This window comes from Macrobrachium rosenbergii, chromosome 6, assembly GCF_040412425.1.
Source record: "Macrobrachium rosenbergii isolate ZJJX-2024 chromosome 6, ASM4041242v1, whole genome shotgun sequence".
Lineage (NCBI taxonomy): Eukaryota > Metazoa > Arthropoda > Malacostraca > Decapoda > Palaemonidae > Macrobrachium > Macrobrachium rosenbergii.
The window spans coordinates 18314595-18327194 of record NC_089746.1 but is presented as its reverse complement, the minus strand read 5'-3'; the positions used below and the strand labels follow the sequence as shown (position 1 = coordinate 18327194).

Below are 12600 nucleotides of genomic sequence, written 5' to 3'. Positions count from 1 at the left end.
CCTCACAGGCGTCAATTGTTTTTTCACTCTCCTCTAACATCCTTTCCATTGAATAGTCTCTCTCATCAGTACGTTTCGAACTTTTCCCTTCAACAATCATACCTTACACACCCTTGTCAGCCACTATTTTGCACTCAGTGATTCAGCTTCCAGCTAAAACAACATATTTGTGATTCAGTCAATTCCTTTCAGCTCTTCAAGTTTGCACCTTATTTGGATTTTGAATAGTTACCTCACAACAATTCTTTCACCGTCTGAATAGTTCTTTTTCCTACAATCCACCCTATAATTCTTGAGTCTCAAGCTCCCATCTTTTATCATGTAACTGAGCTCATTTTCTCTACCTTCTTCTTCATTCTTTCTTCATTCATTTATCATTAACAAATACTTTAGCACTGATTTATCACTATTATCTGTATGTACCAGTTTTGCTCCCATCTTTGAGTTTTCCATGTTTTTATGAATATATATATATATATATATATATATATATATATATATATATATATATATATATATATATATATATATATATATATATATATATATATATATATATATATATATATATATATATATATATAGAATCTGCTAGGTCACTTTTTGCCAGATGCGTATGCTACCGGACATCAGAATTACTTGTATTTCTTGCATTGGGACTAAGCCTTTGCAGTGATAAGCGTACCCAAAAAGTGTGAAGAATTGAGAAGTCAAGAGGGCATTGTGGCTATTGAAATATATATATATATATATATATATATATATATATATATATATATATATATATATATATATATATATATAGAGAGAGAGAGAGAGAGAGAGAGAGAGAGAGAGAGAGAGAGAGAGAGAGAGAGAGTGCAAAATTACTCACCTTTCGGCTCTAGAGGCCCCTAATCCGTCTGCCTCGTCCCCGTAGTGCTGGGGGACATTATCATGCTATTCTCATCGGAAACGGGGCAAACGACTGGCTCTTAGTCCGCGCTGAGCGGTGTCATTTAGAAACACGCACACGTCATTTAGCCGATCCCCGTATCGCAATGATCGCTCGTATCAATTTTCACGGCGATGGATCGGGCCATTGGGTTATTAAGAATAGACACGCGAACCTATGCATGTATAATTTAGCCGGAATTAAGAGGCATAACGCTATCGGTCTAATCCCCCGCAGTGAACCGTGTTCCCATCTCAAAGCTTAATTGATTTTCGAGGTTTGTGGAGTTCCATAGAGGAAATCGCATATGAAAAATGGAATGTTTTTAGGTCCGGAAATTATCTGCAAGTGTTTCCGCGTACGTTGTTCTGCGTGTGTGTGAATAACCCTCAGTTTTACTGAACAAGAGTAACGCTGTATTTAAGTTTTACACCGTTGATAATTTATCATTTAGCAAATGATTATCAAAATTACTTTGATGGCGAAAACCTTAGGGTACGAACAATGTTTTGAAAAGAGGTGAAGTATTTTTATTGTTTAGCAAATGGTTATCAAAATTTATTTTATGAGGAAAGCCTTAGAGTACGACCAACGTTCTGAAAAGACGTGAAGTACTACTTTTCAGCAAATGGTTATCAAGATTTATTTTATGAAGAAAGCCTTCGAAAATGACCAACGTTTTCAAAAGAGATGAAGTATGATGTAGAAAATGGTTGTCAAATATTGTTTTATAAAAAAAATCCTAAGAGTAGTTCGTTTTGAGAAGAGGTGAAGTACTATTATTTAGTAAATGGTTATCAAAATTTATTTTATGAAGAAAGCCTTAGAGTACGACCAACGTTCTGAAAAGAAGTGAAGTACTATTTTTTAGCAAGTCGTTGTCAAGATTTGTTTTATGAAGAAAGCCTTCGAAAACGACCAACGTTTTGAAAAGAGGTGAAGTAATATTTTTTTAGCTAATGGCTATCAAAATTTATTTTATAGAAAAAAACCTGAGAGTAGTTCGTTTTGAGAAGGGGTGAAGTAATATTAGTTAGCAAATGGTCATCAAAATATATCTTATAAAAAAAACCATAGAGTAAGGCCAACGTTATGAAAAGAGGTGAGGTATTAGCGCTAACGTGCAAGTGGATAATGCACACAAAGCCTCTTGCGAGCGATAAATTCTTTGGCAACATTTTTAATCTTCAATAAAACCTTTTGTATCGATATTATCTCCTATGAGCCTGAGTTCGTGTTATTAAGACTGAAATCAAAATTAAATTATATTGTTACAATAGTTTTAATCATTATCTCGTTAAAGCTTTGGGTGAACTTGCGTATTAAAAGAATGTACAGACGCATAGACCGTAACAAACATATATACGTAAGACACAATCATATTTTCTCTCTCTCTCTCTCTCTCTCTCTCTCTCTCTCTCTCTCTCTCTCTCTCTCTCTATATATATATATATATATATATATATATATATATATATATATATATATATATATATATATATATATATATATATATATATATATATATATATATACATATATATATATATACATGTATATACACACACACATATATATATATATATATATGTGTGTGTGTGTGTGTGAATGTTTGTGTGCGTATGTGGAAATATTCATAATTCAAAAAAAATTTTATTTTCTGGTCTGCATCGTATAGAAAACCCCCAGAAAGTATAAGGCGAGGTTCGGATTTACAGCAAAATATCATAGCGCAAGTAACCGTTCTAGCGTTCTTTACTGACAGCAAAACCACCTTTTACTTAATATTACATGAGCGGAAGACTGCTGGGACCTAGAAGAAAGAAAGTAGTTCAATAATCTTACGCTGTATTCTTGGTCAAACAGTACGCCCCTTCCTTCATTTTCCTGTTTCTTATTTTCTACGCCTTCTGCTACAAAAGGGCATAAGGTTGTGCCCTCGCTCTTTATACAGTTCTAAATGTCGATGGAAAAATAAGAATGGCCGATACAGCTGACCCATTTTCTCTATATTTCACAGTGGCAGAAAAGAGCATTGCTTTATCTGCTGCTTTCTTGTCCAAGAAAATTATTTGCTTGCCTTGTGTATACACAATCGTCACAAGACCTGGAATGTCTTGGTAATGGAATGAGACTGACAAGCAGATGTCTGAAAAAATAAGAAATCCACAACTTATTAAATGACACATTGTATATATAACTAGAATTGTAATAACGACGGAGTGTGAATATTTGAAACTGAGGGGAATATGGCTGTAAATGATAAAGCGAATATGAGGAAAATGCATCAAAATGAAATAAGAGAAAGATAAATGGACAAAAACCAAGTTCATCGATGTTAAGATTATAAATGTATTGCTGCAACCTATTAGTCAGTACCTTGTTTTTTATATTCGTTATTTACTACGTATAAATATTTTTTAGAGCTGACGATTTTTAGACACACAGAGAGAAAATTAGATCTGCCGCTCAAATTGAATATTCCTGGTCTTGATAATTTTTTCACGTCCGACTGAATGATTCTTCTTCCAAATAATAACAGCAATATTTCGGACGATAATGATAATATCATTATCACTGTTAGCATCATGACTGATGTTCTTCTGCTTTTATTTTTCGCCTTTCCTTAAAATCTCTACGGACTCAATCCTCAAAATTTCATATAAAATGTTATACAAGGTTTATGGACTACCATCATTACTTCCAATAAATGCTAAAAAAGTATATCTTAGTTTAACCAGACCACTGAGCTGATTAACTGCTCTCCTAGGGGTGGCCCGAAGGATTAGACTTATTTTACGTGGCCAAGAACCAACTGGTTTCCTAGCAACGGGACCTACAGCTTATTGTGGAATCCGAACCACATTATGACGAGGAATGAATTTTATCACCAGAAATAAATTCCTCTAATTCTTCATTGGCCGGTCGGAGAGTCGAACACTGGGCCAACAGCGTGCTAGCCCAGAGCTCCACCCACTCCTCCAATGAAGAACTAACAAATGCTAAAGATCTCTGTAGATGCAGTTCTCGTTATTTCACACGCTGAAGAAATTCAAGTAGACGCAATCCTCTTTATTTCACATAAATATAATAAAATGTGTATGGACTCAGTCCTCATACAGTATTTCACATAAATGTTAGAAAATCTCTACGGTCCCTGTCCTCATTATTTCACATAACCGTTGCGCATAACTCATCATAATCATCATTAACGCTTTTACGCAAGATATTGCTCTCACGAGATTAAATGAGAGATTATCACTTTTTATGCCTTTGGTCTAGTGCAATTTCCTCCTCCTGTGTGCTTTCAGCTAAAGAGTTAAATGATTAAAACCCTTTTGTAACTACATTGTTTTTAAATAAACATTCTTATGGTATAGACTTGGTTTTTATAGCCAAGTTCCAGTTACGTTTATTGACCAACATTCATAGCCACATCATGATATTTGGGCAAAAATAATAGCAAACTAACATAGATCTTATTATGGTCCTATGTCTAAGCAACGTATTGCCTTCGTACATTTGCACAGTCAAGACGTCATTGACCATCCCTGTACTGAGGGATAAAAAACAACATGCCTTTAGATCTAGTTGAAAAAATTCAAGGGACAATAACTTTGTGTCAGAATATCTGTTATGGAAAATTATGGCCAGCAATCTCATGGACAACATTTGCTTATCAGTTTTCTCAGCCAACGGTATAAATCATCTGTTGCCAGTTAAACTTAGTTATTAACGGTAGATTGATTTCTTCTCGTTTGTTTTTTCAAAGTGTACATACCAATGAAAAGGATAACCTAAGGTCTTTATCCAGCCTAGTAGGGAAGAAAAAAAAAAAGGGGGTCGGTGGGGAGCGGGGGTGGGAGCAGTAGGAAATGCTGGTTTTATTCACGAAGGAAGCGATAGACTTTCCCCCTACAGAAAGCAACGCTGTGACTTTCCCCCTACAGAAAGCAACGCTGTATTATTATTATTATTATTATTATTAAAGTAGTTTAACCAGACCACTAGCGTCGGAAAGGATAGTGGCAGAAAAAGAAAGAGGTATAGCTTAGCCGTAGAACCGTGCAAGTATAGTGTGTGCGGGAAGAGGTAGTTTGACTGGTGTTCCGAGGCTGCCTGAGAGGAGGAGGAATCTTAGCTCTAAGGAATAGTGGCCGAAATACTGTAGTAACTGTGGATGAAGAGAGGAAAGCTACTCTCTCTCTCTCTCTTTATTATATATATATACACACATAAATCAGCATTCGTAAAAGAGTGTAAACTCTTCTACACAGTGCACCATTTCAACAGAAAAAGTCTCTGAGCGTTTGCTCATCACTGCACTGAACGTAAATTGCAGGTCACAGTGAGAGAGAGAGAGAGAGAGAGAGAGAGAGAGAGAGAGAGAGAAGAGAGAGAGAGAGAGAGAGAGAGTTCCCTGATGCTACAAGTGATGCGTTTCAGGACTCGAGATGCAGTGGTTAGTTTTCGTTTGGTATTTATGACACTTTTGCCTTAGTACTACTTTGCGTTGTATACAATTTCGCTTTTTCAGCAGGATTACTCTTTTTGACACTGCAGAATTTGAAACTCCGGAGGAAGAATAAATGAAAGGTTAGACTTATAATGTGGTGACACGGGCAGACCTACTTTAACGCATTAATTATCTAACGCCTCACATTACTATGTAATGATAACCCACTCAGGTACAGCCTCAACATCAACTGACCTTCCCTCCAACCAGGTCTCAGAATAGAGAACATGGCCATGGGCCGAGGTTTCGATTCCCCTTGTACATTGCATTATGTATATATACATATATATACATACATACATTATATATATATACACACATATATATATATATATATATATATATATATATATATATATATATATATATATATATATATATATATATATATATATATATATAGATAGAGAGAGTGTATATGGTGAGTTTTTATCGTTGTCATTTAGTGATCATTCATGGATCACCTTAATTTTTTTTTTATTTCTTTTATTCAGAATACACAATTTGGTTTTCTAATGGCGAGAGAGAGAGAGAGAGAGAGAGAGAGAGAGAGAGAGAGAGAGAGAGAGAGAGAGAGAGAGAGATGTCGAACGCAGTACATGTCTCTGATAAAGGATCTGAGCAGATTCTTAAAGCAATAATTTTACCTATTACAAAGTCTAATATATATATATATATATATAAATATATATATATATATATATATATATATATATATATATATATATATATATATATATATATATAGCTCAACTAAATTTATTTCACTGACTTCTCTCGACCAAGAGACATTTTGAATTCAGTCAGAACCGGGCGACACGGAATAGGGAGGTGGCCGAGTGAGTGAAAGGACTCCAATTCTTTGTTCCCGGAGTCCTCTCTGACTCTAATATACCCAGAGAAATGATTACGAATAACAAAAGACTACCACCCCGATGTCCGACGTTTCGGTCCATTTCTGGTTATTTTCTCATCTGAAAGGAACCTTTCTCTGCATCTTTTGGATTAATTTCTACGGACGGGAGACAGGGTCCATGAAAAGAACGAAGGAAAAAAAGAAAGGAGGGTCGATTGACTAGTACTACTACAATTATTCGTCCCCTTTGTATAATTAATTGCTTCTTTTCCTTCTACTTAATGACTATTTCTTATTAATTATCGTACTTGTTTTCCCATTTTCTCTCTTGCATGTCAATACAAAAAGCTACAGCAACACCCTGCTAACGTTTCTCAGGCTGTCGCTCCCCCGTATTACTGCGAGCCGGTGATTTCGTTTGTTGCCGATTAAAGAAAAAAAAGAAAGCTAATTCCGGTCCTAACATTGTTATCCGATGACTGAAGTTCCCCTCGGATATGCCAATATCCAACCGTCTGGCAATGAATGGCCGCATTACCATTTCCCCCTCTCCGAAAAGGTTGCTAGACCATGAAAAGACAAGTGCCGCTATTGATTTCATAGTTACAGGGCCATCTTATTGATTCGAAACGACATCCGAAAACTCTCGGTTTTTGAAAGGTGGTCCCGGAGTGACGGCAAGGAATAACAAACGGCCGATAGTACTGTAAGTCTGTCATTTTTAACTATTGTCGAAACAGCATGACTTTACTTGCTATGGAGAGGAACGCCGAATTGATTCCAAATACACCTCATTTCGACCAAACACGGAGGCCACTTCATATTTCATTGATTCTCGAAACAGGAATGTTAACTGCGCAGGTGCCATGCGGCTGCCAGATGCACGAGACTGCACGCTTTTTCGATGCCTGTTTCTTGATATTTACTTGGCCCATTCCCCCCTTTTTTATGAGCTTTAAACATAATATTGTTTCGATGATGAAACGGTATTTAGTATAGGCAAGAAGAGCATGAATTCACATGGCTGCAAGAAATTTGTAAGACATTTCAGGTTTGTTAAATGGTCAGATTTTTCGGTTACGAAACTCTGCCTGCCGCAAAACATAACTTAATTCTTATATTCAACAAATCTAGTTAAAGTAGATTCATAGTACTTAGGGGATTAAAATATTTAACTTGTTCGTTTTATTGAGTATGTTTGTGATTTGATTACTCATAATACAATTGAGGCACATGAAATAATAGAGAACGACTTGTTTTTCGAAATTAAGGTTGCCGGCAATTGTTGTGTATCAAATAAACCTCCATATGCAAACGTCTGATTCAAAAAATTCTTAGATAAGGAACACGAAAGCAAGAAAAATTCTTAGACAAAACTGGAAGTTGGGCCGGGGCCGTACGATACTCTCCGCTGGAGTGCCGGCGTCAATCAATTCGATATTGTAAACTAGGCAACGACTCGATGAAGAAGAGGCCAGTGTCTCGCGTGAGAGCCTCGAAAGTGGATCCCCGTGTGTTCACCTGTATCGACTGGTAACAGAACTAACCGTGGATATTTGGTACTAATTTCGCCCATTCGCCATCGAAGGGAGACCTAGAACAACATCCCAAATGTACCGGTTTGTTGTGTAAAATTCGCTACCACGCTGGTCGTTGCATTCGCATAGACAGCTAACCCAAATATTGGTGAATTGTTACTGGTTGGCGCGGTTGAAACGAACGCCCATCGTTGTTTTATTTCCGTTGGTCATTGCTAACGTGATTTAAAGTTTTTAATCATTGTAAGATCTGGGAGCAATTAAAAGATTGAGAAAAGCCGATTTTTTTACTTCTGTAACAGTGAGTGGTGGTTGGTAGGTCGGTGGTGGTAGTCCGAGGGGTCGGGATAGGTCACGCCCGAGAAAGCTCTCTCTCCTCTCCCCTCACCCAGACGCCAGCCAACCCCTTCCCCTCTTTCCCCCTAGCAAGACCCGTGTGGTGGCTGGTGGGCTGGAAGTGTGTCATGTGTTACTAGGAGTGATATATACCGTGAAAGGGGGAATAAAACGTAGGAGAGACTAAGAACCGAAAGGCGGTGTAAAGGAACACCACCACCATGCTGGCCAGAGCCGACTGGAAAGCTAGGATGTTGTGGGTTACGGTCGCTATCGGCATGATGGCGCTGGTGTCGGCCGAAAAACCCACCAAAAGTAACCAGGATAAACTACCTTTCGAAGCTGTTTTTCAAGGTAAGCAATAAATTCAGTTAAAGTAAGCATAGAGAAGTATCGTTGGGAAGAAGAAACATGCTGGCACGCAGGATAAAGGAAAATGTGGAATCTAGGCCGATGTTTGAGAAAGTGCCATTAAATATTTAATATCAAATTACCAGGTAGGTATTACTGTGTAAGAATATATGTAAAATATTGTTAAATACTTTTAAAAATATCAAGTGTGAAATGAACACTACTAGACTTTTTATTCGTAGGCAGATATATAGTTTTTGTTTAAGAATTGGTGTAAACGAATTAATACTAACATTTACCACAGGAAAATGCTGGGAATTAGGCTAGTAGCGCTGGATGAAACTGGGGCATAAAAACAAAAGTAAAAGTACGCCTGCTGAAAGACATAATGCAGAGGAGCATTCGTGTTGCAAATGATTTTGTTGACCTAGAGAAGGGTCTGTTTTGTTTCGTGTTTTCCAAATAGCAGTAGCAGCCAAGGCGGAAGGAGGGGCCCTAGGCCGAACACACCACACCCTATAACCCCCTTTTAATTTAGCACGTCAAATGACCCATGCAATGGCGTGTGTGATTTGCTCCTGTTTAAATGGTTGTATTGCAAGATTGATTGGCTAATCCCCAGCATGACATTAGCTTTTGCTTGAGTTCACTTACAGGCACAGCAACAATTATACCTAACAATACTGATATATATATATATATATATATATATATATATATATATATATATATATATATATATATATATATATATACTGTACATAACATACACACACATACACATATATGCATTATATGTGTGTTTGTGTTTATGTATACACCAGTCCATTTTAATCCGACATTCATACTCCTTCCAGTTAGCTTTGCGTGTTCCTGTCTTGAGCGTGCACGGTTTTTATGCCTCCTAATTACCCTGGATTTTCTGTCCTGCATTTTATCTTTCATATTTTTGATGGATAGATTTAGGTCAGATATGTGCGTTCGTGATTTTATGTGTTGATATCCTGCTGAGGTTGGGTCAACCTAGCAATATTTTCATTGTTATTTTAAGGCTTTTATGCGGCTATATTTGTTGTGGTCTTCTATTGATTATTCTACTACGTATGTTTAGATCTACACAATCACACATATACTCACATAAATATACACACGTATGTATACATATATATATATATATATATGCATATATACATACACACACACACACACACACACACACACACACACACACACACATATACATATATATATATATATATATATATATATATATATATATATATATACATACATACACATATAATCCTATACGACGGCTTAGATTTTGAATGTTTTGGAAGTGGTGCAGAAGAGAAATGTGATCGTTGATTTGATTAAGGAAAGGAAGGGTGGAAAATGTGGATGTTTTGTCACTTTGTAAGAATAAGGTGAAGGGGCACTGTCTGCAGGAATTGGAAGGACAAAGAATGATTGTGTCTCGGGTAGCTGAAAGGAAATGTATAGAGCTAGGATTGAGGTAGCGCTTTTTGTGTCAGGAAGACTAGAGACGGTTGAGGGTTATATGGGTAAGAATGCAGTAATAGTATGTGTATGGGAACTAATGAGAGTGAAAGAGAATTTTATTTTGGGAGTCTGAATCTATGTTGGGCTGTGTTTGGAGAACATAAAGGGATATTTATGAAAGATTTTTCAATTACTCAGGTTGATGTGACAGAATTAGATTGCATTGGTGGTAGTTATAGAGTTGCAGAAGTGGAAGATAATGGAGTGAACTGTGTGTAAATGTTTATGGGAAAAGGTTTGTTGTTGGAAATACATGTATAATGGGGGAAGTTTACAATTATATTTAGGAAAGAGAAAATGGCGGGAAAACAAATAGCTTGATTGTCAGCAGGTGAATTGCAAGGTGATGGTTGTAAGGTAAGGCAAGGAGTGGATCTAGCTATATCTGATCACCAGTGGATGGTTGAAGCAAAAGCTGTCATAAATATAATTTAAAGAGAATCAAGGATGACACTACTGTAATTGTAATCAAGGGGAAAGCAAGTAGAGGAGCAAATGTGAGCAAGAACTGAATGGAAAATAAATTGTTTTACAAAGTGTATAAGGCGAGAGAAATGCTGGCGAATAAAATGACCTCAGAATACACCATGAAAATGGAAGGATGTAGTTGGAAGCACATGCAGTCCTGGGTCGATGGAATGAGTATTTTGAACATTTCTTGAATGTAAAAGACAGAGCTGAATGAGAAGACTGGAAAGGGTTATTGTAAGTTAGAGAATGCATATAGAAGTGAATGTTGAGGAGGTAAGAATAACAGTTAAACAAGTAAAAAATGCTCCAAAGTTTCTTTGGCACAATTGAGTTTTCTGTACAGCCGCTACAGCATATAATCAAGGCTACCGGAAATAGGTCTATCTTTCGGTGGTCTCGGTATAATGCTGTATGAGCCGCGGCCCATGAAACTTTAACCATGGTCCGGTAGTGGCCTATCCTATATCGTTACCAGAAGCACGATTATGGCCAGCTTTAACCTTAAATAAAATAAAAATACTGAGGCTAGAGGGCTGCAATCATTATGTTTGATGTTTGGAGGGTGGATGATCAACATACTAATTTGCAGCCCTCTAGCTTCAGTAGTCTTTAAGATCTAGGGCGGACAGGAAAAGTTGAGGACGGACAGACAAAGCCGGCACAATAGTTTTATTTTACAGAAAACTAAAACTGACGAGTGGGAAACCGGCAGAGTTAGATTACATGAGACTTGTTGTGGTACTAGGGTGATAATTTGTTTTAGTGGCTGGCTAGTCTTTGTTCGGTATCTCCAGATGAAGGAAAGGTTCTGAAGGAATGGATGAGGGCAGTTATTTTTCCATTGCTAAAGGAAATGGTGATAGAAGCAACTATTAATATTGTAGAGATATAACATTTCTTAGTATACCTGGGAAGGTGTACGTAGAGTTTTGATTGAGAAAGTAAGAGAGACGAAATAATGGGCGAAGGATATTCTAGCTTTAGGTAAGAAAGAGGCAATGTGGATCAAGTGTTTATTTTGAAAGGGTTATGTGAAAAGTTTGAAAGAAAAGGGAAAAGTTTTATGTGGCATACATCGACGTAAAAGAAATGGAGAAAATCGATAAGGAGTCAGTTTGGAGGGTGTTGAAGGTAAGAATAAATAATTGTGAGAAATTTGAGGTATGTATCAGTGGAGAAAGATTAACACAGGGGAAAGGAAGTTTGAGATAATTTGGTACTATAGAAAGTATGGAGGACGAAAAGTAGGAGAAAAGAAGGTATAATTTGAAAAAGTTTGAAGTTAAGAGAAGAGATAGACTAACAAGTGTTGGATAGATGGGGTGAAAGAGGCATTGGAAGAGAAGGGCTTCCATATCCAGGAACTGTGAATGGTTGCAAGGTAGTGGTGAATGATCAGTGTGTTTTGGAGTGTCCTCTGTTCCGTCACTGAGCTTTCTAATGCCCTAAAAGTTAATATTATTCTGTGATTCAGCAGTAAAAGTACCTTGTGCTAGGAACTTTTGATTTGTTTTCTTCTCAGAGCCATCCCCTGTTATATTTGTTAACTTGTAAGCTATACAATATGCATGAACTTAAATATTTATGATTGTAGAAAGTTAGCTTAAATGCATGTGAACTAGATTAAAGTGATAATTTTTGTAGTTCATTTTGGAAATAAGAATAAAGCTGTGTAAGTTTCACCTTTTGATTATAATTGATGTTTTGATTTGCGTGTTTTGAACGGATTTTAAAGAGTTTGTTATTATTGTTGCTTTGTTGTGTAGACACTTCCTGTAACAGTTTTATTATCTTATGCCGTTAATGAATTAATTTTAGATTTTTCCACTAAAATGGTAAAATGATTGATTGATATTATATAGATGAGGGTAAATCAATTTAAATACTTTTTTACCCTCACGTTGTCAGCAGAATTTGTATTTTAAGTAAGGCTGTGTAGAATAGACAGCTTGTTTCTGTTAATTTGTTGTTTGGGACACTCGAAGGAACAGATCTTTGGTGATATCTTTTTGATTTACTTCGTAATTCGCTCGTT

The 12600-nt window shown here is 36.5% G+C and overlaps 1 protein-coding gene across 2 annotated transcripts in view; it reads left to right on the top strand.

Annotated features, from left to right (window-relative positions):
* Nucleotides 1–7782: 7782 nt before the first annotated feature.
* The window catches only part of LOC136839255 (pikachurin-like), a 436980-nt gene continuing 432162 nt past the window's right edge, over nt 7783–12600 (top strand). Inside the window, exons 1-2 of one of the 2 annotated variants that reach the window (XM_067105033.1) lie at nt 7783–7839; nt 8147–8534. In XM_067105033.1, coding sequence (XP_066961134.1) covers nt 8402–8534 — 133 coding nt within the window. In that variant the 5' untranslated portion in view covers nt 7783–7839; nt 8147–8401. Of the gene's footprint in view, nt 8535–12600 lie in introns of both variants that reach the window. The other variant, XM_067105032.1, reaches the window with a different exon arrangement.